Source organism: Myripristis murdjan, chromosome 21 (genome assembly GCF_902150065.1).
Source record: "Myripristis murdjan chromosome 21, fMyrMur1.1, whole genome shotgun sequence".
In the NCBI taxonomy this organism is placed as follows: domain Eukaryota; kingdom Metazoa; phylum Chordata; class Actinopteri; order Holocentriformes; family Holocentridae; genus Myripristis; species Myripristis murdjan.
The window spans coordinates 24950881-24976822 of NC_044000.1; the positions used below are offsets into that span (position 1 = coordinate 24950881).

General features: G+C 44.0%; 1 protein-coding gene across 1 annotated transcript; it reads left to right on the forward strand.

The window, feature by feature from the left end:
• The first annotated feature begins 317 nt into the window (after positions 1 to 317).
• On the forward strand, positions 318 to 25942 carry fam124a (family with sequence similarity 124 member A). The gene is made up of 4 exons (XM_030080840.1): positions 318 to 542; positions 5190 to 5221; positions 17942 to 18711; positions 24621 to 25942. Exons 1-4 carry the CDS (start codon positions 487 to 489, stop codon positions 25497 to 25499), a joined length of 1737 nt encoding a protein of 578 aa, XP_029936700.1. The 5' UTR covers positions 318 to 486; the 3' UTR covers positions 25500 to 25942.

Consider the following 25942-nt stretch of genomic DNA (forward strand, 5'->3'; position numbering starts at 1 on the left):
ATGTTGTTGTTTTTTTCCTTTTCTTTTTCTTTAGCCTGGCCCCAGCCCCATGAAGCACTTATATTTGTTGCTGTTGTTTTTAATACAATGTGCAAAATGTTGTGGAAAATAATCTCTAAATATGCACAGCGGATAAAACAACGCTTAAGGCGTAAAAAAAAAACATTCATTTTATTCTGTTTTATTGGATCTGTCATGTTCGCCCTGCTTGTAGTTCACTTATTTCCGACAGTTCGTGAAGGCAGCAGGAAGGAGCGCAGATGACGCAGGGAAACTGAAGTAGCTGCAGCCTGTTGCTTGTTGGTCCCGGTGTTTGCTCACATTGCTCACTGCAAGTCAGGAATCCAAAGGGGAAAGGCACAGACGAGCTGCTTCCCTCCTCTGGTTTTTTATCTCAAAGAGAAAATTATTTTTGCATGCTCCGCTTTATAAATCTCCCCGGGACTTTTGAGACTATGCAAACCAATGCTGTGCTTATGATCTGAGATGGAGAAAATCTCGGCAGAAGATGACTGTGTGGACTCAGGAGCGGAGACTGGAGGGTGAGTGAGGGAAAATAAAAAAAAAATAATAATATACAGTGAGGTGTGACAGCTCTTCTTCCCTGACGCTTTTATCCCTGTGGTTATTGAATGTTACTTCTTTATAAAGCTCTAATAAAGTGATATCAAATTAACAGCTTGCAGAGTTGCTTAAGCCTGCAATAAAATGGTTTTAACAGCACCAGAGCTCCTTTAGGCTGCATTTGATGCTGATTGGAATGAGCTGGGGGGATTCCTGGATTTCTTTCTATGCCATTAATTATTCTAATAATTAGAAGCAGAAGATTTATTCCTAACGCTTCAATGGAGAGTTATGTACTTTTAATCACCTGCACTTTTTTTTTTTTTTTTTTTTGCTTCAATTGAATTCAAATGAATGAATGTTCACTCTGTTTGCAGCTACTAGGCAAAGATGTTCCCCTGTTTCACTTGCTTGGTATGTCACTGATGGATTTGGTGTTGTAGTGTCCGTGTGTGTGTGTGTGTGTGTGTGAGAGAGAGAGAGAGAGAGAGAGAGAGAGACAGAGACAGAGAGAGAGAGTGAGAGCATCAGATACCCCCTATAATCCCTGTCACACCCTAACAACATAGCATGGCATTATCAAACTGTCACTGAGGAGTTTGTTGTTGTTTTCATGTTGTTCCTCTTTATCTTATTATTTACTTTAATGTGAAACGTGATAAGGAAATACTAACGGGCCACATTTCTCGCCTCATTAGATGTGGACTGTACCTGATACCACCAGGAGAGCATGTCAGATATCATATATCATACCAAACTTTATTTATACTTGATATTCATTGAGGGATGTCCCTCATTTATGGAGAAAATGAGTAAAAAAATACACAAAAATAGGCAACATTCATTTAAAACAGTTAAGGATGACAAATAGATGCTAACTAACATGCAAGATAACAGAACAATCAGCAAGATTGGAAATGTCCAACAGACATTAAAGTATTATATGTTGCAATATGTTTGTTTTCCAATAAGGCGTCTGTCTCTGTAAATAAACAAGCACCAGTATGTTTTTACAAGTTTCTAATGCACACATTTTTATGTTTCTTATTTTTTTCTATTTCTTATATTTTCACCTTATGTTCGTATATACATTATTCTCTTGAGAATGTGAAAAACTGCAACTGACCAAATTTCCCCTCAGCGATCGATAAAGTAGGCCTGATTATCACACCTCTCTGTAAGGGAGGACAACCAACCTTTTCATATTTGTTGCAGTGATGAGTTCAGCTGTCATTCACCCATCGTAAACCTTAGCATGAACAGTATACTGAGTCTAGAGGTGTAAGTTCAAAAGCCTGTGTCTTTTGAAGGTTCGTCTCTTTGCTTGTGCTCTTATTTTGAAGGCTAGTTGCAGGGCAGGGTAAGCCCTCACCTCAGGGATGAGCATTATTCTTGGATTTTCCTCGAGCCAGCTATCTCACATGAGCCATGAAGTGGAACCAAACAACATAATGTGGGTGTGAGAGCCTGTGTGTTGTGGGGAAAACTTAATTAAGGAAAAAAAAAAAAAAAAAAGCATAGAAATCAGCTGTGGAAAACGCTGATGTGAGAGGAAAAGCAGGAATGTCCAGCTGATAACCTGAGAGCTGCTCCTCGCATCAGGACGTATCCTGCCTGGGATCTGCGCTCGCTCACTTTCCCACCTCTCGCTGTGTTTTCCTGCTCAGTTCCCACATCCACAGCTCTTACCTCAGGTTACCTCTGTCATCGTCTCTGCCCTAACACCCATCCAGTACTCCTGCAGGGACTGGTGCTGTATCTTTGAGCTTAGTTTATAGAGTGGCTTTATCACACTCTGTTAATATTCCAGTAAAATTCTAGTGATTTCCAGTGTGTCTGTGGTAGGGCTGGGCAATATGACCAATACTGTGGTATGGGTTTTGATTTTTTTTTTTTTTTTTGTCTGTGATTTTTGAGATCCGAAAATTGTGATATGGCATGTTTTCTGGGTTACAAGCTGCATTTCAGTGAAGGGTTGCACCTTTCAGTACTTATTAGACTGTTGTCGCCGTTCTATTATCTGTCTCTCCCTGATCGGTCATCATATCCACATTATTATTAATTGTGTAACCCAAATTGTCTTGTGTGTAAATATCTTGAAAGCATCAATAGTCCTCCAAGATGTTGCCCTCCAGTCTGTGGTTCTCAGTAGTGAGTTTATAGTGACAGTGCTATTGGATTTTCTGTGGTGTATTTTTGTGTTTTTAGTAGCTGCATGGTACATTGTCAGGTTTTGCTGTGGGATCTGTTCGGTATCTCTCTATAATTGATCACAGCGTCATCATAGTTCTTGTTCTTAAAAGGTTTTGCCTGGTTTAATAACCTGTGATGTCTCTTCTGGTAATACAGTGTAAGTTAGGGCTGAGTAATATGGTTGAATTCAGTATCACGGAACTCAATTTTTTTTTTCCTTACTGATGTATATCACAGTTTGACTCATGCATGCAAAATCACATCTTAAATGATCAAAGTGATTTTCATCCCATTCATGAGGTGAAATGTTAAACAAAACTCTCAAATAATAAAAATGCTAAAACTTTAAAATGATAGTTATAAAAGGCACTCTATGTGGTTTTGGGAGATATATTTTAAATTTAAGGTGAACAGTTATGTGTATATGCAGGTGTTATGTATAAAGAATATATTATATTAAACTATCATCAGGGGGGAAACTGGGACCCTGGAAAGTTACCACTTCATTGTTGCTGATGACAATTTTGTTTCCTAACACATCTACCAGTCAAGATTTTATAGGCCTCTGTTTGAGTCACACTGCTCCAAAATATATATATTTTTTAAATTAATGATAAATTGTGATGAGAATATTTTTTTACTGCATGCATAGTAGCAGACTTTGCCAGTATAAACAACTCTGTCTTTCAAAACTATGTAAAGCACCTTTAAATTGTTTCAAGCCAAGTGGTGTAACATTAAAAAATGAGCAGAGCTGGGTGTCACAATATCCCCAAATCACCACATTATCATGATATAATTCTGCTGCCAATAAATATTAATACTGAAGTACAGCCCTGCCCTTATATATGTGCTAGTGTGTTTATTTTCTCTTCATCTTCATTTGACCTGCGGCCCTCCTTTCCCTTTTTTTTCTTTCCATTCATCCACCTCTCTCTCACACTTTCCATCCCTCCCTCCCAGCATCCCTCTCTGTAATCGCTCTTACATACTCTGCAGCGCTGTACTGTATTAATCAAATCACAGAAACCCGACTCTGTTCGCTTCTTTACATTTCAAACAAGCCGTTGAGAGGCGGTTCCAGGGGCGGTCGGGTCACTATCCAGTTTAACTTTGTATGCATGACTGGGCTGCTGCCTCTCCTCGCTTCGATTTGCGTTTATTGTCCTTGGACGGAGATGAAGCGAGGCGGCGTGGCTGCGCTCTGGAGACCAGGCTGGGAACGCCGGGGCGAGGAGACGCTAGAAAACACGGCACTGCAGGGCCGAGCCTGCCAAACACACACCCAAGGGAGCCCTCAACGCAGACCCGCAAACACGCCCCCCACCCCCCTTTTACCACCACGCCAAAGCATAGTAAACCTTCAGCTGAGATTGTCTCTGCTTTTTTTTCTCTCTTTTTCCACATTTTGTTATTCTGTTCCTCTCTCCACAAAAGGGAGAAGGTGATGAGTTTCAGTCTGTCCTGTCTGAACTTTCCGGTCCTTTTTTTTTTTTTTTTTAAATCTGTTCTATATATTCTCTCACTCCCTAAGCCAACATCACTCCTTCTGCAGTGGCTCATTTTGTCTCATACTCCTCTTCCTTACCTTTCCCTTCTCCCTTCACCTTACCTCTCCCATCCATCCTCCTCACCAGACCACGGATGCCTGTTAGTTAGATTGATAGCCTCCCTCTGCAGGAAACAGACCCGCTCCTCTGTTTCCTGCTGTCCTGCGGTCTTATTGGGTTAGAGATGGAGTCACACTGAGGGTCTTTGTGGAGGGACAGCGCTCTGCGGTCGTCAGCTGACTCCTGCAGGACCAGGGTCTCAGGATGTGGCGCGTTATATATGGCCCAGTGTTTCGGGGTGATTTGTGTCGGACGCAGGCTAGTTTGCGACCATTCCTTGCTACTTGTGTGTGTTAATGTGCGGCGTACTCGCATGCCTTCAATATCGATATTACTGTAATTACACAAATTGGCGGAAATTCCTATCCAGTCCACCGAGACCAAATTAGCAGCTCCATAAATCTTCTTCTGCTCCGATCCCAAATTTAAAGATGGCAGTTTGCGATGAGAATAGAGGCATCCATCCCGCTGTTGAGCTGTTTAATTTGGGAATAGCCAGTAGGAATTTGATGTAAGTGTGTGTGTAAGTGTTTGTGTGTGTGTGTGTGTTTACCCACAGATAGAAGCCACAATGAGATTCTGTGTGTGTGCGTGTTTTTTGTGACCTTTTGCAGTTGAACCTCTCCTACCGTTTGGCCAGATGTATGCCTCCGCGCTTCCTTTGCAGCGGGAGTGTGTGAGCCTGTAAATCACACTGATTGCACTTTATAACGTAAGCTCCTGTCTCCCTTCTCTGTTTTTTGTCTTCCTGCGCTCCCTCGCTCTCTCCACATCCCCTCTCGCTCTCGCTCTCTCTCTCTCTCTCTCTGTCATTTACTGCAGGTCTGATTACAGTCCCATGTCCTCAGCGAGCAGTAAGTAAACCAATGGTGACATAAAGCATCTCTACTAGTGACACACAGCTATTGTATACATGCGCACGGTGCCAATACACACACATACTGTACACACACACGCCGCAAACACAGGCTTTTGCCTCACTGATACACACTGACATTGCAAGTCGACTCTCCAATTTGAGAGGACAGAGGAAGGGAGGGGCGAGACACATGGATGAGTGTGTGTGTATCTGTGTGTCTGTATGTGTGTGTGTGTGTACATAGGGCTACTGTTACATGGAGGCCATGTTTTTTCTAAGGTAGAAATCTTACTTCCTTTTACTGTTGTGCATCAGAATTTGTCTTTTTTTTTTCTAAGATAGTTGTCAGTTACATGTTAACATCAATATGCTTCAACAAACCATGACATTAAATTTAAATGACCGCTGGATCCCTGAAAACACACACGAGAGAAGCAGCACTGATAAAGCAGGCCTGTCAGTGCAGCTATTTTTGGACACACACTGTTATCAGGAGCAGGGATGTTAATGATTCATCACTGACTGATTAGGCACCATTAAGAATTTGAAATGATTTGTTTTAGTGATAATCAACAGTTGATTTATTATCCCGGTGTTTGGTATTTCCTGTAGTTTTTATGTATTTTTCCAGTAATACAGGGTGATTACTGTTGTACTGAATAATTCTCATTGCTAAATGCTTTACAACTGGAGCCTTCATATCAGTGAATTGCTTTCTTCTTTGTATCTTAAACCTGTATCTCAAATGTTAACAAAATGCTTTGATAGAGAAAAAACACACAGTTGCAAAATTACACACATCTTTAATAGATTAATTGCATGTGAATGTTGTTGATTTGGAAAAATTTGCAAACCTAATATTACTAACAAGCAATGTGGCTACAGAACTATACGGCAGATTTTAAAACAAACGTGGGCTTCACATGAATAGAAGTGATGTTAATGTATATAAAAGTAAATAACAGATTTTGATTAGTAATAATAATAAAAAAAAAACTACTTATCTCCTTATCTTCTCTATCTTACATCTTAAATGTCAAGTTTTTTTTTTTTTTTTTCACTTTGTTTCCTAAAATGTTATGTCTTGCACTTTGTACTACTCTCCCCCTCGTGACTCATGTGTGTGTGTGTGTGTGTGTGCACGCTTATGGACGGTGTGTTTGCATAGGACCTGACCTCTCCCCCGTCTAGTCGCCAGGCCCAGGCCTCGTTGACAATGGCAGGATTATACCCAATATTAGTGCATTAATCTCGTCTGCAGGAAGCTGCGTTATCCCGCACCACACCCACAAGTCAGGAAGCGTAGTACCATACACACACACACACACATACAAACACACATGCACACTCACAAACACACACTTGGCGACCCAGCGGTGTGTCTGGTGTGGTCTTTTCCCCTCGTGCTTCCTGTGTCTCTGCTCTATCAGATGAGCTTCTGCCCACCATTGTCTCCATCTCTGACACTGCAGGAGGTCAGGGCAGGCACACACACACACACACACACACACACAGAGAGAGAGAGAGAGTCAGAGGCCGACTAGACAGACAAACAAAGACATAAACTTTAAATACATGGGAGAGCACATTCACAGACATCCATATAGACATGTACAGTTTCTTTCCCTTCCCAAACACAATCTTTGTGAGAAGCCGACGTCCAGCAGCTCAAGGTCTTCATCCTATTGAGACTGACAGACAAAGTAACGAAATGCTCAGTGTGTGTCAGCTGCCTTGCACAGATCCTCGGGTGTGTTTGGTTCGACTGAGCGCAGACACGGTGAATCAGCGCTCCCAAGGACAGTGTCTCTGTGAGCGGAGCGACGATGAAATGAACAATCAAGACCAAACAGGGATGCGAGCTGCTGTGCTGACAGATTGTTTTGAAATATGTGAAAGGAAAATGCACTGACTGCATCTGTCTCAAGTCTGTGTGTGTGTGTGGGTGTGGGTGTGGGTGTGTGTGTGTGTGTGTGTGTGTGTGTGTCTTTGTGCTTAATGTGCATCGATAGTGTGTGCTCATGTTTGTGTCTGTGTGCAGCTGCGTGTCCGTTTGCACGGGTGCATGCAGCATCAGTCTCCTGCCTCACTGGAAGTCTATTTAGGTTCTGGTGGAGAGGCTAGTCATGTTTATACAGGTGGTCTTAACCCTTGACCTTTGCCCTCATGTTAGACTACCCATAAGCCCACTGGAGACAGGTCTTTATGACGCTAAAGCTCCAGCATCATTTGGCCCTGTGGAATAAGAACAGTAGGAATGAAAATGTCTCACCTAAGCCATCGTTAATAATAACTCTATTGCTCTTTTTTTCCTAACAATTAAGCTAAAATGACTTACTCAGTACTAGTTTTTATTACTTGTAGTAGTACTCGTAGTTTTATCATTACATAGAGTTCCCCTCTTCTTCTTCTTCTAGCAGATGGTGCGATATCTAAACTGGCTTCAGTGTGTAGTAATTAGAGTGTGGACACCCGACCCAAGCCCGCTGGGGTCGGGTTCCATCACGTCTGCATTTTTTTTAGTGTAAAAATAACTAAAAGTCACCCAGCGGGGCTTGTACATCTGACAGCAGCAGTATACTGGCGCTTTCAGACTGAAGGAACTTACTTATTATATATAATACATATTACATACAATATTACATATTTTTAAGAACTGCAAGGAATGTGTATGCACTGCAGGAACTGGGAACAATCATAGTTCAGAACGATATTTTGAGGGACTTTTTGGTCCTTTACAGGCAGTAGAGGAGCCTTGAGTGACTTGAGTGTACAGTGATTGTCAAACACATGAGTCAATGCAGCACCAGCAACCACCATTTTTTTTTTTTTAAAGCCTGTGTAAAGCGACAGCCATGTACACAACAGCTCTCAGAATTATCCTTTAAAAATGGAGCAAAACATGTACACATAGACTGACAAATCCAGGGTTTATTTAGTCTACATGCGACAGAGGAAATACAATGTGAATTTGTTGTATGGTGAGCAGAAATGACGTTGATATACTAACCGCCGGCTTGCGTCACTTAAGCATTTCTGGCTTTCGGTGTGAATGCAAACATTAAAAAAAAGCCCCTGGAGGTCCGTAGTTCCCCACAGCGAGCAGTTCATCTTAAAAAAAAAAAAAGTCCCTAGAACGGGCCGGCCTGCAAAGCGCCTCATGATGTTTGAGGGAAACAAAATGCTCGCCGTGACCTCTACGCTTTGTGCAGATGGTCGGTACGGCGGCTCTTGGCGTACAATAGCAAAAGGAGTAAATAGCCCTTGATTCAAGAGGCCATAGCCCTCAATTATGTACCACCCTAAACACTTAATCACACAACCTCAGTTTCTATTGGTCACAGCATAAGAGTGTCCGTTCAGCCTGAGTGACCCGTGACCCTGCCCCCAGTGGGGTCCTGTGTGTGTGTGTGTGTGTGTGTGCATATGCAAGGCAGAGGGGGCCTCATGTCAGAGTAATGAATGTTTTTGGGCCAGAGGGGGTGAGTTTTAAACAGCACAGAGGTCAGACTGTAGCAACATGACGACGCGGACCAGAGACACACACACTCACACACACACAAATACAAACACAGACACACATGATATACGCTGACATATAGACACAGGGAAATGTACATAAATACAGACTTGAGGAGGACACACTTGATCTATCATGCCAGAATACCTTAAATATACCACAGACCATGTATTATATGGATTTGGGGAGGTAGGCTCCTGGGAGTTTATACCACAGCTAGCATGCAAAAGAAATTAGCTTGGACAAAAAGGCGATAAGAAAACAAGACATGGTCATAAAAGCTGAGACGACATCTAAAAGAAATACAGCATACAGGTATCGGACAAGAAAGCACAGTTTGGGAACGCATCATGCTTTTTATAAACAAACCAAAAAAAAAAAAAAAAGAAAGAAAGAAACAAAACTGAGATTTTCAAAAGAGAGAGAGAGTTTTAAGCCAAGCTGAAGAGTTTGTTGAGCAGCCAACAAAAGCCTGGAGAAGGCAGGAGGGAGGGCGGCTCCACTGTGGGACTCTATATTTTCAAGGATCAGTCTGTCACCAGCAGATGGCTACTTGTTGAGTCAAACTCACAGATACGTGCGCGCCCATACTGTGTGTGTGTGTGTGTGCACCCACTCCGGCGCATTAACACTTGCGTATGTGCGTGCATTGGTACGTATGATTTATCTGCGCCTGCAATGAAGTCTGGTTAATTGTGCTCGTCCGTGTGTGTGGATGTCATCAGCGGTTAAGAGATGAGGCCTCACCGCAACTTAAAAATCACTTGCCTCTTCCAGATTGCTTGTGCATCCAGAAATGCTGCTGGAGGCCCCGCTCTCGCTATTTTGGCACGGCAAACCAGCAGATTAGCAGAACCAGGAACATATGTGCATCGCAGGCCTTGTAAAACTCCATTCTCCTACCTTTGACAAATTACACACGCAGCGTTTTGTTGTATTTGATAGAGGCGCTGTAGTAAATATTTACCGGTGAAAGGGAAGGGCCCTGTCAGATTTAACCCTCTCCTAGAATAATTCAGGGTGTGATGTGATTCAGAGTGGCACTTAACACCACTTAACGTTAGGCAGACATGCAAACACACAGGAAACACACACAGTATACACGGCATGTGAGCAAGCACGATTGCGTGGCCACATTCTTCACGGCTACCATTACTGCTCTGTTCCACATGCGCTGCAAAAAAATATTGATCTTAACAAGCCATTTAGTCTCATGTGGTGTCAGAATCTTGTTTTTCTTGAGAAAGCCGAAAAGGTCTGCCAGCGGGATGAGATAATCCCGCCGGTTTCCAACGCTAACAACTTTGATTCCAAAAAACTTCTCGAATCAAGTGTCTCTCTTCATCCTAGAGGGCTGATCTGCCTTATTATTCTTTATTCTTTCACCATATTTATACTTGTTCCCTGCAAAAAAGGAAAAAAAAAATCCAGAAACAAGTGAAAATTGTTAAGCTGGAGATTTTGTGCAGTGAGTGGTAGCACGGCGGCTGGTATCGATTACCTTTATTGGTTAAATGGCGCTCTGACCGGTCAGTAGCTCTTTGTCTTTCATCGGCAGAGCTGCTCAGGTTTGTGTTCAGACACGCCGACGCAGATCGTAACAGATACGACACTCTGATACCTCCACCGATGATGCACTTGTTGGCTGCAGAGAGGCAGCAGCGGAGTGTCATTTTACACATCAGAGCATTTGCAGTGATTTTTAGCCAAGGCACTTTTCAGCACAGTCAAGTCGAATAGCACCTGATGGATCTGGGACCACCCGTGACAAGCACACACACTCACAGTGCTTTCTCCGTAGATTGGGAATGACATATGAGATGCAGGCTATGCCATAAGGCATGCCGGATTAAGTGTTACCAAATGTGTGTTCTCCAAATGAGGTTTGGACCACAAGGCCACGATCACAGCTAAGTATGCTGTTTTTTTGTTGTTTTTTTTGTTTTAAATTGAAGCAGTGTTATGCATTTGTGTGTATATGCTGACTGAGGGGATACACTTATGTTTGAGTGATAGAGTCAAACAAAGGTCACGGCATCATCACGTCTCCATCCGCTAAGCCAAGCTGCCTTGCCGCGGGTCAGCTGTGACAGTGAAGGGCACGTGGCTTGTGTGAACTTGGACTGGCACTGTTGACTGGATTTAGGCTCCTCACTAAGCCTCGGCTCGTAATCTTGCCCCATAACAGTCTGTCGTAACCCAACTAATTCTCATGTTTGACACCGGCAGATGTAGTTTTAAGCCAAGCCACTTTAATTGACTTGATCATCTGTAAAAGTATTGTCGCGGGGGGTAAACTGTGCATGTTGTCCCTTTTTTGCTCGGCTGAAAGAAGCACATCTCATCCTCACATTCGGGTTAAACTGCATTCTTGTCAGTAAAGATCTCAAACATTTCAAGCATGTATGTCAGGGTTGGGGTTAGCCAAGGAGTATTTCACTGTGGACTCATCACATGTCAGCATACAGTACGGTCCACAAGTCTGTGGACCGTACACAGACTGTTTTCATTGTTTAGCAAAAAATATGTTTTATGTGATTATTATTCAAGAATGCTTGGATGCAATGCAAGGATGCTTGTATGAAACTGAAATATGTAACTGGATATCTTTTTTTGCACACCATTGGGTAAGGTTTTCTCAAAATGATGTCACACTATAAATTTAATTGAAGTGGTAGCATGATGTGCATAATGTGAATTCGAATTGTTATGGTCTTTTAACAGTTCCACCACTGTGCGCTATTGTGCAGCAGCTAGAGGCCAGATTATTCTCCTGAGGCAAAATCCTGTGAGAAAATTGCAGTTAAATTGAAAGTTTTGGGGCGGCAGTATGACGCACACTGGAGAGACTTTCAATTAAAGGAAGATGACCGAATTGACCGCGCCATCTTAAAGTCAAACTAACATCTCTCTGAGGCAGAACAACGGCAGCGTCCAAGATACAAAACCAGCAGGACATAAAACACCCGACTCCGGCAAGTAAAACTACAGTCAAAGGATGATTGGCAAACTGCGAACTTAATGGGCGAGCAGCAGTTTCCAAGCCACTTTTTGACAACAGAACAACTCCAAATGTTTGACATGGGCCAAACAATACCAAAAAATTCACTGCTGAAGACGGGGAGAAAGTCTTGTTTACAGATTAATCAAAGTTCAAACTTTATGGTTGCAATCAGAGAGCTCATGTGGGGAGCCGGCCACATGAGAGCTTAACGCAGCGTGCCTGAGTCTGAGAGTCAGTCATGGTGGTGGAAACATTCAGGAGCGGGGATGCTTTGCCTATTCTGGAGTTGGTGGCTTGCACAGGATCAGCTAAACACTTACTAAAGGGAAGTAGCACTCTATCCTGCAGAGGCATGCCATCCCCTCTGGCTCCAAGTTGTGTGGATGGGAATTAATTTTCCAGCCTGACAAGGACCCTAAATACACTGTGAAGCTATGCCAGGCCTGTTTGAAGTCCAAGGAGGAGCAGGGAGTGCTGACTTGCATGGCTTCCTCTCCACAGTCACTTCATCAGGCCTCAGCCCCACTCAACATCTTTGGGAACATTTAAGGAGGAGAGCCGTGCTTTAATATCACAAAAACACTCTCTGGGATGCTCTAAAAGAGAGACGGAATAATGTCGACTCTCAAATTCTGCAAAAAAACTCGCTCATTCAGTGCTAGACAGACTCCAAGCTGTGATTAAGGCAAATGGTGGACATAAACATTGACAAATTTTGACTTTCAATAAATACCGGCAAAACTTTTTTGACTTATATTAGGAAGAAAATATGCAATCTTTAATTTTTTCTCGAGTGGACTCCACTATGGAATCTGCATCAGGCCTAATCAAAGTTGCTAGGGGTTAATTTTGAGACTCAAACATCAAATTACTTGTTTATTCTTCATTTTTTTGGCAACTGAGTGCAAATGGACAGAATTTCAATTAGTGCAGCTTTAAGTGCATCAATGTAATATCTGTTAAGAAATGTAGACTTTTTGATTTCTTGGTATCGTTTGACTAAGCTCTCTGTTCCATCAGGCTTCATTCTGCACAGTGTTACTGTCGTATGGGAAATGGTTTCCATGCAGCAAGTCTCCCACATAAGTTCCCACTAAAAAAAAAAAAAAAAAAAAAGGTGACACAGCATCACAGTCGTGTGTAACCTGAGCCAGAGCAAATCTGAGTGTTTGGGTGCTTTTAGTGTCAATACCTAAAACACGTTTTACAAAGCTTGCAGAATTTAATCTCAAAGTCAAGCAATTACATTTTAATTTACTGGGCACCGGTCAAAGTGACGTATTAGTGTTGGAACTCACATCTTTTTTTTTTTTTTTTTCCTCATGACCAGACGAAAAGGGGCCCCCATCTTGAATTTCCTCCTTCAGTTGTTTTGACTTAAATCCAGGGCCCAGCTAGCTAAAGCTGTGACTGCAGTGTTTGCGCACACACACACACACACACACACACACACACACACACACACACACACACACACACACACACACACACACACAAGTTGGTTTTACCCGCTTTTCAGGGACATTGTATTGACTTACATTTATTCTCCACAGCCTTTTGGTAATCTAATCTAAGACACAACAAATTTATGCCGATAATCCTAATCATAACCTGAACCTTAACCCAACCTGAATTCTAACCCTTTGAAACCCAGGAGCTCATGGAGGAGCTTTTATTTTGGAGAGATTTTATTTTTTTCTGGTCATTTTCTGGTGACTTTCTTATAAACTTCTGATTTCTTCTTACTACATTTCTTAAATTTCTTACTAATTTTTAGGTAATTTCTTCCTAATTTGCTCATCACCTTTTCCTTGTGTGTGTGTGTGTGTGTGTGTGTGTTCTTTTAAGAAATCAAGTGAATTTTCATAGGTATCAAAGGGTTAACCAATTAGCCAAGCTGGCCTTTTTCCTTTGTGAAGACCACCCGTATTGTCCTCCTAACATGAACTGTCCTCACTGAGCAGGTCGCTTCTCAATCGTTGGTCCTCATAAGCATAGCAAAACAAGCCCAAACATGCACACACACACACACACACACACACGCACATGCTCAGAGGCCTTTCTTTGAGTTTTTGCTGCTAATCACTGTCATATGTGGAGGGGCCAATGCAAGGCATGTTGTTTTATCTCACATTATCATCGGTGCTTAGAGCTGTATTCATATGTTGCTGGTTAACACTTGAACACAAAGGAGGGGGGGGTGAAAGCCTCTAAGAACACGAGAGAACAGCCCCGTCTATAAACGTGCAAATGGATGAATGTGTGTGTGTCTGTCTGTCTCTGCATGTTTGCACCGTGACGTGCGTTGTGATTTCTGGTGTATTTCTGGTGTAAGTGTATATGTATTCAGCCAATTTGGAGCATCATCATCACCTTGGAGACTCAGATGGATTAAGAGCTTAAAGACACGCTCCTCCAGAGCTTTACACCCAGACCTCAAACCCCCTCTAGTCCCTTAACAGGACAACCTGCTCTGGGGTGACTTAATCTCTAATTTATTTGTCTCTGTGGACAGCTCCTCATTAACTCTTATTGCCAAGGAAGTGTCAGCTAGCATCAGCGTCCCGACTCTTATTTGTTGTGGCCAAGTGCTCGGTAAATGGTGGTGGGTGCACGGCACTTTTGTGCAGTCAGCATGGCCTAGTGCACAATTTTCTCTGCATTATTTGTGCGACTCTTTTGAATTTTTAACCCATTTCACTGCAAAAGTAGCATTAAACTACTTGCCTACTCCCACCGATCAAAGCCATACTGTCAGTAGAATGTTTTCCTAACCCGTAAAGCCTAACCCTAACCCTCAAAGGGTTTATTTATTTATCTGTTTAACTTTTATTTAACCATGCAAGCCAATTAAGAACCACCTCTTATTTACAGTGGTGGTCTAGCAAAACTTAAAAGCCCTCTTAATTGGGAATTGTGGGAAAGGAAAAAGATGTGGGACTTAAAAATAAAAGCACACTTTATGATATGATGTATTTCCAGAAGTATGTGTAAATCTGCAAAAAATAAATGCTACTAGTGTGGCCAGCAGTGAAGCTGAAAAGCAGCCACAATAAAAAAAATAAATAAATAAAAAAAACGTTGAAAAATACTGTCAAGTAGCTCAAGCTGGACAAATACACGTGAGGATTTAGAGACTAATAGGAATTAAATCATGCAACAAAAACATACAGTAGTACCAATTGTGTAGAAACGGTTGAATGTGTGCCTCCAAATGTGTGTGTGAAGGCTTAGAGAGTGTCTGTCTGTGCTAACTTGCGTGTTGATGTTAAATACCCGGTGCGATCTCAATGTGTGATCCATGTGTTTGGCGTCTTGATGCCAGCTAGATGTCAGCAGGGAGACAGACATTGATTCTAATGCGATCAGCAGACGTTAACGGGTGTGTTGGCCAGAGTGTGTGTGTGTGTGTGTGCGTGTGTGTGAGGGAGCTTGTCTGTGGCCTCACTCCTGAACCAAACCTGGAGCTTTTTTGTTTGTTTGTTTGTTTAATCCAAGGCCGGTCATTTTAGGTTTTAGTGTCTGTTTCCGGAGAGTTTATGGGGTCGATGTGGAGGAATGGAATGGAGTTGGACAGCAGAGAGAGAGATCCAGTGGCAGGTCAAGGAAAGAGAGGGAGACAAAGTGGGCAAGCAATGACGTAAACAAAAGACAAGAATAAAAAAGACGCGGTGGAATGTGAAGGAAAGTGTCGGAGAAAGAAACCGAGATGTTTGGAAAGAGGGGAAAGGCTTGGATGAGAAATTGTCTAGACTAAAGCGAGCCTTTATTGATGTGCTCGACTGTTTATCCTCCGCTCCTACTTTCTGAATACCGATCACGTCAGGCAGGTGCTGGAGGGTGTGTTACCTTGAGTGTGTGACCCCAAATCCCTCTTTGTCCTGGGGTTTTGTCTCCTTAAAGGCTAGAATACTGTGAAAGCTGTGTGTGCGTGTGTGTGTGTGTGTGTGTGTGTGTGTGTGTGTGTGTGCATGAGAAAGAGTCAGGGAAAGCAATCGGTGTGTGTAAGCGAGTGCTCAGCGTTAAATACCTGTTAAGATCCCTATCATCCATGTGTTTGGCGTCTTGATGCCAGCTAGATGTCAGGGAGACAGACATTGATTCTAATGAGATCAGGCAGACGCTGTGTTGCCCTGAGTGTGTGCATGTGTGTGTGTGTGTGTGTGTGTGTGTGTGTGGCAGTGTGTCTGTGCCCTGGCATTCAGCTTAAACCCCCAGAAGATCTGCCTTGATCCCGCTCTCCTTATCTCTATAAAGATTGCCACAGAGAGAGGCAGATACTGAGCCAAACGAGGACATTTGGTTTTGCCGCATTTTAGTTCACATTGCATCATGCAGGTTGTTGTTTATATAAATGTCGGATCTGTCTCAAACACAAGGTAGCTTCCTATTACGGTGGCATTTCTGGGCGGGCGGTAGAACTTTGTAGGTTACAGGACTGCGTCATCTAAGTAGGTCAAACAAGCTTCCTTTTAAGGTTCCTTGTTTGGCCGATTTCGACGGAAGCATAAAGCCTAATAGGAAATCGCACAATGCCTAGCAAAAAATCAAATAAGAGGAGGAAGAGCAATTCAATTTCCTCATTTAATTTAATGGTGGATGGAAGAAAAACATTTTCCTGATCTGAACTTTTGGTTGTGGAAAAACAACATACTTTGGACATTTTCAGTACATTTTGTGGTCACATCAAGTCAGTTTGTTTCTGGAAATTCATGATTTATGGCATTGTAAGTGTTATACTGATTGCTTTATTTATTTATTTTTTTAGTTTGTTCTGAAACGACTCTGCTTGGTATAACCCTAGACGTCAGGCCGTGTGTAATTGTCCGCTGGTCATGCGTCATTTACCTCTTAAGTTGTCTAAATCAGTGTAACGTTTTGGACAAAATAAATAGGTTCTCAATAAGGAACGTTCCTAATTAGGTACCAAGGTGGTAGGAAGCGTCTTTGCAATTGAGACGGACCCATTGTATTGGCACAACTTTTCAGCCTCCTGTTGAGACCGGCATGTTCGCGTTGTAACTTGATCGTCACATTGAGGAAAATGTCAACTCTTTGGTCAAGTAGAAACTGTCCTTTTGCAAAGGCCAGCGGGACTCATGAGACAGATCATGTCCCTGTTTGCCCTCTCTGTTGCTTGGAGTGATGTTGGCAATGCCTAAACACCCTCCTGTGCCAATGACAAGAGTACTGTGTCCTTTCCCTCGCCCCAAAGTGCCCTGGGCCTCACAGCACAAACGAAATGGGACAAGCCCCCAGAGAAGTGAGATAAAGAGCGCAGGGAAAGTATTCTGAAAGCAGAGAATGAGAGAACATGGTGATGAGGAGATACTGTGTGAGTGCGTACATCTGTTTGCATGTGGATCTCCATACCACAAGCAAGCAGATGTCCAAATTGCACAAAAGAATAACAATGGAATACTGGCTTACAGCAAAATAACTCCGCATTTGGGGAACAGTTAAGGGGTAACAGTCGTTTCACTGTACCTGCCCTCCCCCAGGGGAGGTGCAGCCGCGGCCTAGCTTTTCCGGGTCACAGGTTCAGGGGGAGGCTACACCTTGATGCAGGGCTCCCGCTGTGGTCTGGAACATTCCTCTGGGCTTCAATAATGACCACCTAATGGCACTAATGAGTCTACACAGAGCACTGCGCCACATGGATCTGGTGGAAGGGAGGGGAGGAGGGAACAGAGGGAAAGCGAGAGGGGGGGGGGGGGGAAGGTAAACAAGGAAATGTGGAGAAAGATGGAGTTCGATGTGGATAAGTGAAATGGAGAAGGACAGGAGTGAGAGGTCTGGTGGGAAGAGGGAATGGAAGGGGGAGGGAGGGAGGCAGAGAAAATGTATGAACAAAGACATAAACAAGGGGAAGGGGGAGAGGGAGATGGAGGGAAAATGTAAAGGAAGAAAGGGAGATGTTTGGAAAGAGAGGAAGGGTCAGCATGAGTAATTTTCGGAGCCAAAGTGAGCCACGTTGCTGCTCTCTGATCACTCACATTCTTCTTGGCCTCTTCTTTGTAACTCAGCTGCAATGTTTATGTTTTGGTTTTACCCTGTTCTCAAATTCAGCAGGCTGCGTTTCTTATGATTTCTTCTCTTTTTCCCCTTGTCCTCCCCAATCTCTTCATCCTATATCCCTCTCCTCCCTCTCCCCCTTGTATTTTTCCACCATGGTGCTGTTGTATGTGGAGGTGAGCTATCCATGGGCGAGCTCCAAGATCCCTTCCTTGTCAGCGTCCACCTCATCGCCGACCCGGGCCAAAGCAAGTTGCTGCAGCACGCCGCCGACACCGTGCTGGCGTGGGTTCACCCGGAGCTGCAGCTCTTCCGCGTCTCTGAACGTGCCTCCTCCTTGTCCCAGCGCCCCCGGCACAAGCGGCTCCAAAATGGCAGCGCGACAGGGGCCTGCCAGCCGTCTTTGGCAATCATCCTTTTCCTCCAGGAAACATACGGAGGCGAGGAGCAGATACTGAAGCTGCACCGCACACTGCAGCGGCCGCCTTGGCGCTACCACCACACCGAGAAAGTCAGCAATGGCCGGCGCATGCTGCCACTAGCACCCTGCAGTCAGGACTTCTTCATCCTGGCCCCCGGCACGCCGCTGTGGGCCGTGCGGCAGGTCCACTACGGGAAGGAGATTGTGCGTTTTACTGTGTATTGCCGCCATGAAAATTACGTTGACATGGTGCGGCTGTACAAGCTGCTACTTCAGCGGAGGGTAGCGCAGAAGAAGGAGGACTTCTGCTTCTTCGTGGTGTACTCCAACCCAGATACAGAGATCCAGCTGTCATTCAAGAGGCTGCCGCGGGGGCAGAGCCCGGCGGCCACAGAGTCGGCGGTGATGGAGGTGCGGGTACGGGACGTTGGGGCGCTGGTACCTCTGCTGCCACGCCCCTGCAGCCCAATCAGTGATGTGCGCTGGCAGACCGAGGACTACGATGGGAATAAGATCCTGCTGCAGGTGAGAGTGTGTTTGGCTGGCGTCGTATGGAAGGCCGATGGGGTTACAACTGTCTTGCAAAATACTTGTCAACACAGCCATTTATAACCTTTTAACACAATATAGAAATGTACACATTCAAGCGATACTTTGGCCTGTGTCAACACGGTTTCATGCACGCCCAATGACGTTCCATATTTTTGCTTTTTTTTTTTTATGTAGAGTTGATCACATGGTATGTAAGACGTGTGTTAAAATGCTGTGACATATTAATGAACAAGTGATGGAGCTGATGACTACAGGTTTATGTTGAATGGGGCCCGTTGTGTAAAAAAAACTGCAAAAAGAAGGAACATCATTGGCTGAAGGGCTTGAAGACATGATGGCATGGGCAAAAGTGCAGCTTCATTTCATATTTTTTTTTTTATACCGCGTTAAGAATAAATGGCTGTGTTGACAAGTATTTCGCAAGGCGGTTTTTTCCCGACCGGCCTTCCATACATGAATGATTTTTTACAATGTGTCCGTCTGTTTTTGTCACCCAGGGACCATTGATTTTATCTGTCAGGCTCTGCTCTTTAATCTAAACCAGAGAGCTGTAACCAGTAAGTTCCTGCATTTCCACCACCCTGTTGACCTTCAGCTGAACAATCTATTCTTCATTAGGAATTTAGACGCTAAATGTCTGAGCCTAAGAAGCCAGACAAACACTGTCAGTCCATTGAGCCTGGTGGTGCGAGGTGTACTTTTCTACTTAGCATCAGTAATAGGAAAACAGCTAAAGCAGCAGGAGAAATATGATCAAGATGTTGACACACACACACACACACACACACACACACGCATACACATACACACACGCAAACACAAAGGTTTTGGCAGGACGGGACAACCACAAAGAATGACAGCTTCCAGCATGTGTACGAGTGGGCCTTGTTCAGTCTCGAGCCTGTTTGTGTGTGTGTGTGAGTGTGTGTGCGAGAGAGAGAGAGAGAGAAAAGGCTGCCTATGGCGAGGCAGAAAGAGAAAGAAAAAGTTCCCACCGCACCAGCAGGTTCAGAGGGGGAAATGAAATGGATTCTGCAGCCAAAACTAACAAACTCACATCGCAGACAAAGAGGCATTGAGTCGCCTTAATTTTCAACCTCCATCCCGTTCTGTCCATTCATCCTTACAGCCAGACTGTGCAAAGTATACAAGATCACATCTAACCACTTCACACACACCATGTGGACGTGTGTTTGTGTGAATCCATGCCCCCTCGTCCCCATCCTCACACACACAAACACACACACACACACACACACACACACAAACACAGTGTTCTGCAAGTTCACACAGAACCAGTTCAACGTTCAGTTTACACAGATCAAAGTGAGCTAATTCACATGAATAGTTTTTAATTTTGAACTAAACAACCCTGATCGCATTCATTTCTTGTTGTTGTTTTTTTTTTCAGTGGAACCCCCTACCATCCCTCCATCGCCAGGCCCCAACCTTTGTCACTGCCCACTTCCCAAACTAAATAAAGTACCGTATACCCCTATAGAATCACAGGCAGGGATTACTTTTAAAAGCCAAGAAAAACTAATGTGAGTGTATGTTTTATAGCAGGACAACTTAAAGCAGACTGGTTTATAGGTTTATAACTTTGTGGCTGCTGGCTCATGGTCTGACCCTTCGGTAAAGATTTCTTGTGATCGCCGTTCAGTCGTAAATATTTCTGGTCAGACTGGTCAGATGCTTCAACTCGACTGGTCTTTGCAAGTTTGATGCCAGTGTGGCTGACACTTGTTTTTTCCAGACCAAGCAGGCACAATTTGCATAAAGACGTGAGATTTTTTTTCTGTTGGAATCTGTATTGATTTGTTTATAAAACTGGATTCAATTATTCATACAGATGGGTTGCAGCAGTGCCAGTAGATGTGATTTCTGAACTTGTACCATGCTGCATGCTGATTGGCTCAGGTGCCGTAAAACAGTGTGTGAGCATCTTTAACTCTCGAGAATTAACGATGCTCATGTTCACGTTTATTAGCTGCAAACGGATACGTTCAATTCACCATTTACCAAAAACATGAGCATGTTCAATGACAACAACAGTGCGCGCACACACACACACACACACACACACACACGCACACAATGGTCCTTGTTTGGAGGGTGTCAGTTTCAGAGGGAGTTCCTGTTGGGGCGTTGGCGGGGGGATAAGCAGTCCTGAAAGTTCAAGCCGATTAACTGGTAGTCCATTACTGGGATTGGAGCGGCACTGGATTCCCTTGTGTGGGAAACAACAAGCTTATCTGTCATGACAATGGAACATATGCATAAACCACCTGGCTCGACATCACATCATCCACACACACACACACATACACACACACAGTGCACTATGCAAGTATCACAGAGGCTTTGTGTCTCATTCTGCATGGATTTGCCAGTTTTAAGCATTTTGAAACTAATTTCACATTACGTAGTGCCTCCAGCAAGCTTGCTGCTCAGCTTATCATCTACAGTAGTTGATCCTATTGCAAACAAGGGACTGTAGATGGGACATCAGTGTGTATGTCTTATATCTTGTTGTTAATTCTAACATGTATTATTGATTTAATTATCTCTGCTAAGCAGATGAAACCTCCAGCAGGGAGTTATTGGATTGCCCTTGTCCACCTGTCCATCTGCTTGTCAGCAGGATGAATCAAAAAGTACAAGATGGATTGCATGAAACTTGGCGGGAACGCTGGTCATAGGCCAGCAAAAAAGTGAGTAATGTTTTGGACCAGTCAGCCTTAAACAGGAGTAGTAATGGGGGAGGGGCTTAGCACAAACAGGCCCATAGTTTCCAAATGCATCCACGTCACAAAACCTGATCTGGGCCAGTGTGGCCCTGATCAAATTTCCACTGTTACTGGTCAAAAGCAGCTTGTCCCATGACAGCAACATTGCCAAAAGCGGGTAGGTCTTAGCACAAACAAAGCTGTTTCTAAATTCAGCCACAACAGCTGTACGACATGGTGAAAAATCAAATTGCGATTCATTTTACAGATACTACAAGTGGAATATGATTTATGACTTTAGCAGGAATGATGTCTGTGAAGGTTACCAGTCGTTGTTGTGGTGATCGAAGTAGAGTTTAATCGAGGGCAACTGAACTTGTTTGTTGATCCTTGAAGACGTTTTGCTCCTCACCCCAGCTTCATCACTTGGGACTGATAGCACCCTGCGTGGGGTCGCTACCCAACTCTCATTAGCGTCAGTGGAGTCATCTGAGTCTAAAGTCATTTTCACACATGAACTCCACACGGTGAGCGGAGAATCAGCTGCAGACTGCAGGCGGAGTTGCCCTTTGACACATCAGGAGATCGCACATGTCAGATGGCTTTACACCTATAATAAATACTAAATATATAAAACATCTAAATGTAAAACCACCAAACACATGGGTACAGTTGGTCATGGGTCAGTGAAGAAGTTATTGTTTCACCACTTGGTGACGTTAAAATAGCTGATGATCAGTTTAATCTATGTCTGAGAGGATCAATGCATCAGAAACTACAACTCCAATAACACCTGTTGCTTGACAAGAGAGGCACCAATTTACTGAAGCAGCCAAATACTTAGATAATAAGGTTTTAGTCTTAGTAGTGTTGTGGTGTTGATGGTTTGTGATCAGTAGTGGTGTGTTTGGCTCGCTGACCTACGGCTGGCCTGTCTTACCCCAGAATAACAGCCTTAAAAGAGTAAGTCTGACCATCGCCATGTCAACAGCCTCATTACCCAGCACCCCCTGCTGTGGCTCCTCACCAGCATTGTAGGATGTTGACCACATGGAAAACTGGATAGATTATGTCATGTCACATCTATCAGAAGTACACTCGCTGCTGAACAGATGTTTCCAGCTGTACTCCCACAAACAATTTTGGTAAAAAATTTTAGCCATATGCATAGTTTTCAATGAGTAAGCGCATTTTTGGCATCCAAAGAAATGTAGACATAAGTACACGAGCAACGATAGTGTTGCATGTGCAGGCGCTGACACACACACACACACCTTGCTTTCCCTGGCCTCCCTCAAGTGTCATTAAACTTTAAATCACATCCTCCTCAGTAAGACAGAAGCACCCGCTCCCTCCTTCATTCCTGTCTGGGAGAGATAAGTATACAGACATAGAGCTCTTCATGGCTCACCGCAAAGAGATGCTACAGGGCCAAAAAAATGAAAGAAAGACAAAGTGCAGGAGAAACTGAGGGAAGAATAAACAGTGTGAAGTTGACTGAAGAAGAAAGGAAAGACCAGAAACAGAGGGGAGCTTTGGTTTAGAAAGGAATGGAGTGAAAGTGCAGTCAGATGAGAAGAAAACACTGGGGCTTTGTCACACTCTCTCTCTCTCTCATGCACTCTCTGTCTGTCTCTACCCCCCACATCCCAGACACCCCCCCTCCAACACACACATAAGTATCCCTCGCCAAAAAACAGACTCTCAGTAGGCAGCACACAAAAGACACAAGTAACACAAAGACGCAAGTAATCACTCTCATGCAAGCTCTTGTAACACATCCCACGTCCCCCCTTTTCTTACACTCTACCCACCCGACTGCAACCTCAGTCAACACATAGCCAGTCTCGATCACACCAGGATGCACACCACAAAAACAAGAAATACTATTACGCATTCAGCAAAGCAACAGGAAACAGGAGACCCGGCGTGAACGCAAGCCACACACTTAACAAAGCGTCGATTCAACGAGGAACTTGCACTAATAATCACCTGTTTCGGCGCTTTACATCCCACCATACTCACTGTGTAACCATTCGGATTCAAGGTATCTTTATGAGAACGCATATGTAATATAAACACCCATTTATTAACTTGAAAAATGTAGGCTTTACATGATTGTGCTGCACTTGACTGGATAAACCACAGTTCAGGAAACATTAAACTATGTGGCCGTAGCATTTATTAGTAGTGAACCTCGACATATGGAAATGTGCAAATGCCCCCTCTACGCGCTGGTGGAAATCGTTGTCCTGAGGCAGTGTGGAAAGTTATTGCTTCTCTGTATTGTTTGGTCGGAGAGCTGGATGACAGGGCAGACATGAGAATAGCAACATGGAGAAATCATCAGCGTTGAGAGGGGGAGGGATTTGCCCGTTTTCAGTCAGAGACCTCATACGCAAAGTGGAAACATATAGACGAGGCAAAATTGAGCGAGGGGGGAAATGAACACTGCAGCAGCTGCGGGGGGATCTTGTCCTTGAATGCTGCCTAACATGTTAAGAATAACATTTCACCAAGGTTGTGTGTTAGAATAAGGGGAAACCTGCCACTATGTTTCTTAATTATTTTTCCAGACGTTTTTTTTTTTTTTTTTTTTTTTTTTTTTTGCAAATGGAAGTCAGGCTGCAGATTCCCTCCGAACTAAGTTTTCTTTGAACAGTGATCCCTCTGTTGTGAGATGCCTCAGGTAAATAAATGGAGGTGATACATAAATGATGCACATCCTGTGGATACTGATGACTTCCCCAGCTGCTGGTTTGATTCATAAAGTGGCTTGGCTGAAAACAGGAGGTGGGGGCCTTTAGTGAACCCAGGGGTTCCCTCATACCCCTTCTTCCTTTACTCCGCTGCCTATTCATAGCGTGAGGAGCCCTTGGTTGCATGAGAGCCCTATGGCGAGAGGTTAATAGCGTTGAATATGGGGCTTCTTCCGTTGTATCCCCTGTGACCTCATATTTCACTACCTTTGCAGAACAAGACTCAAAATGAGGCAGTTCCTGTCTTCTCTCTGTTGGGTTGTTCTTACCTCATGTAAAACTGCACATCAGACTGTTTATCACAAAAGGGTAAACCTTGAACCAACTTCATGGTAGACCTACGTTTGTGTACATTCTATCTGATCTCATTTGTTTTCATTTCCTCGCTGCGCAGGTCCAAGGTGCACGCTTCAAATGCACACCGGACACCTCCCTCGCATCGTCCTCCTCTGCCACTGAATCGGTCTCAGCTCCATCCACCTTCAGCCGCAGCGCCGCCTCTTACAGGAACCGCCGGTACCATCGCATGTCGTCGCGCACCAGAGTCCAGAACCAGGCGTCCCACAACTCGCTCCCCTTGGCATGTGAGGAGCAGGACGAGGAAGAGCAGTGGACTGACCGGCGCTATCCAGACGTGTGGAGGAACCAGTGGAAGAACAACCGGTCCACGTCCCTCTTCTCTCTGCCCAACCTGGGGCACACCACTTCCCGGTCAACCTCCTCCTCTCCGGGACCTTCCCAAAACTCCCACTACAGGAGCTGCTCCCTCACACGGAGCTCCTCCCTTATCCCGCCCTTCCGGCTGAACCTGGACGCACTGGTCGGCGCTGAGGAGACAGATGTGGACACGGGGAACAAAGTGGACACAGGGAACAAAGTGGACACAGGCCGCGGTGTGGACATTTCCGTGGTGTCTGCATACATCAAACCCTCCAGCCTTCCGCGGACTTCCCGGCCATTATCAGTACCATCAGAAGACAAAAGCCCCCCCCTCTCTCCTGGTGTTTCGGGCAACGGCGTCACTAAGGCGTCCACTTTGGGGAGGCCGCCTGTTCCTGTAAGAACAAGTAGTCTGTCTTCCAAAAGCACGCCGTCTACCTTGCTGAGGTCGCACCCCCAAAGTGGCTGTCTGAACACAAGCACTGCTCCATCCCTGAGTGATGTTTCCCTAAACCAGTGGGACAGTTCCAGCAGCATAAACGGACCAAGTGAAGACAAAATCTGCCAAAAGGCTCACAAGATAGAGGAAGAAGACCAAGAATTCTACATTTAATAAGCTGGTTTATACTGAAGGGACTCAAATTAGCCAGTGAGGAAAACAGACTTTAGGGTAGGAACACAGTCAATATAGCTCTCCCCTGCCCCCTGGTGTGTAGTAGTGAAATTACAGAGGACTACAACTGCATAAAGGGAAGCCCATCAAACTTTACTGCATCATCACACTTCTCTGTGTTCATATGGCATTTTCATATATTTGTGTTAATGACTTTTTGTATGTACATTTAAGGTAGACTCTCTTTGTAAATATCAGGTTATATGAGTAAATATAAAACATTACACAAAGAGTCAATCACATAACAGAGTTCAGATCCAGTTCAGATACACTGTTCAATAAAATCATTCTCTCCTGTGTACAAGCTACCACTTTTAGGCAAATTCGCAATCCTGATTTACATATTATTTATTTTTTGTGTTTATTCTGAACAGCAAGTAAGG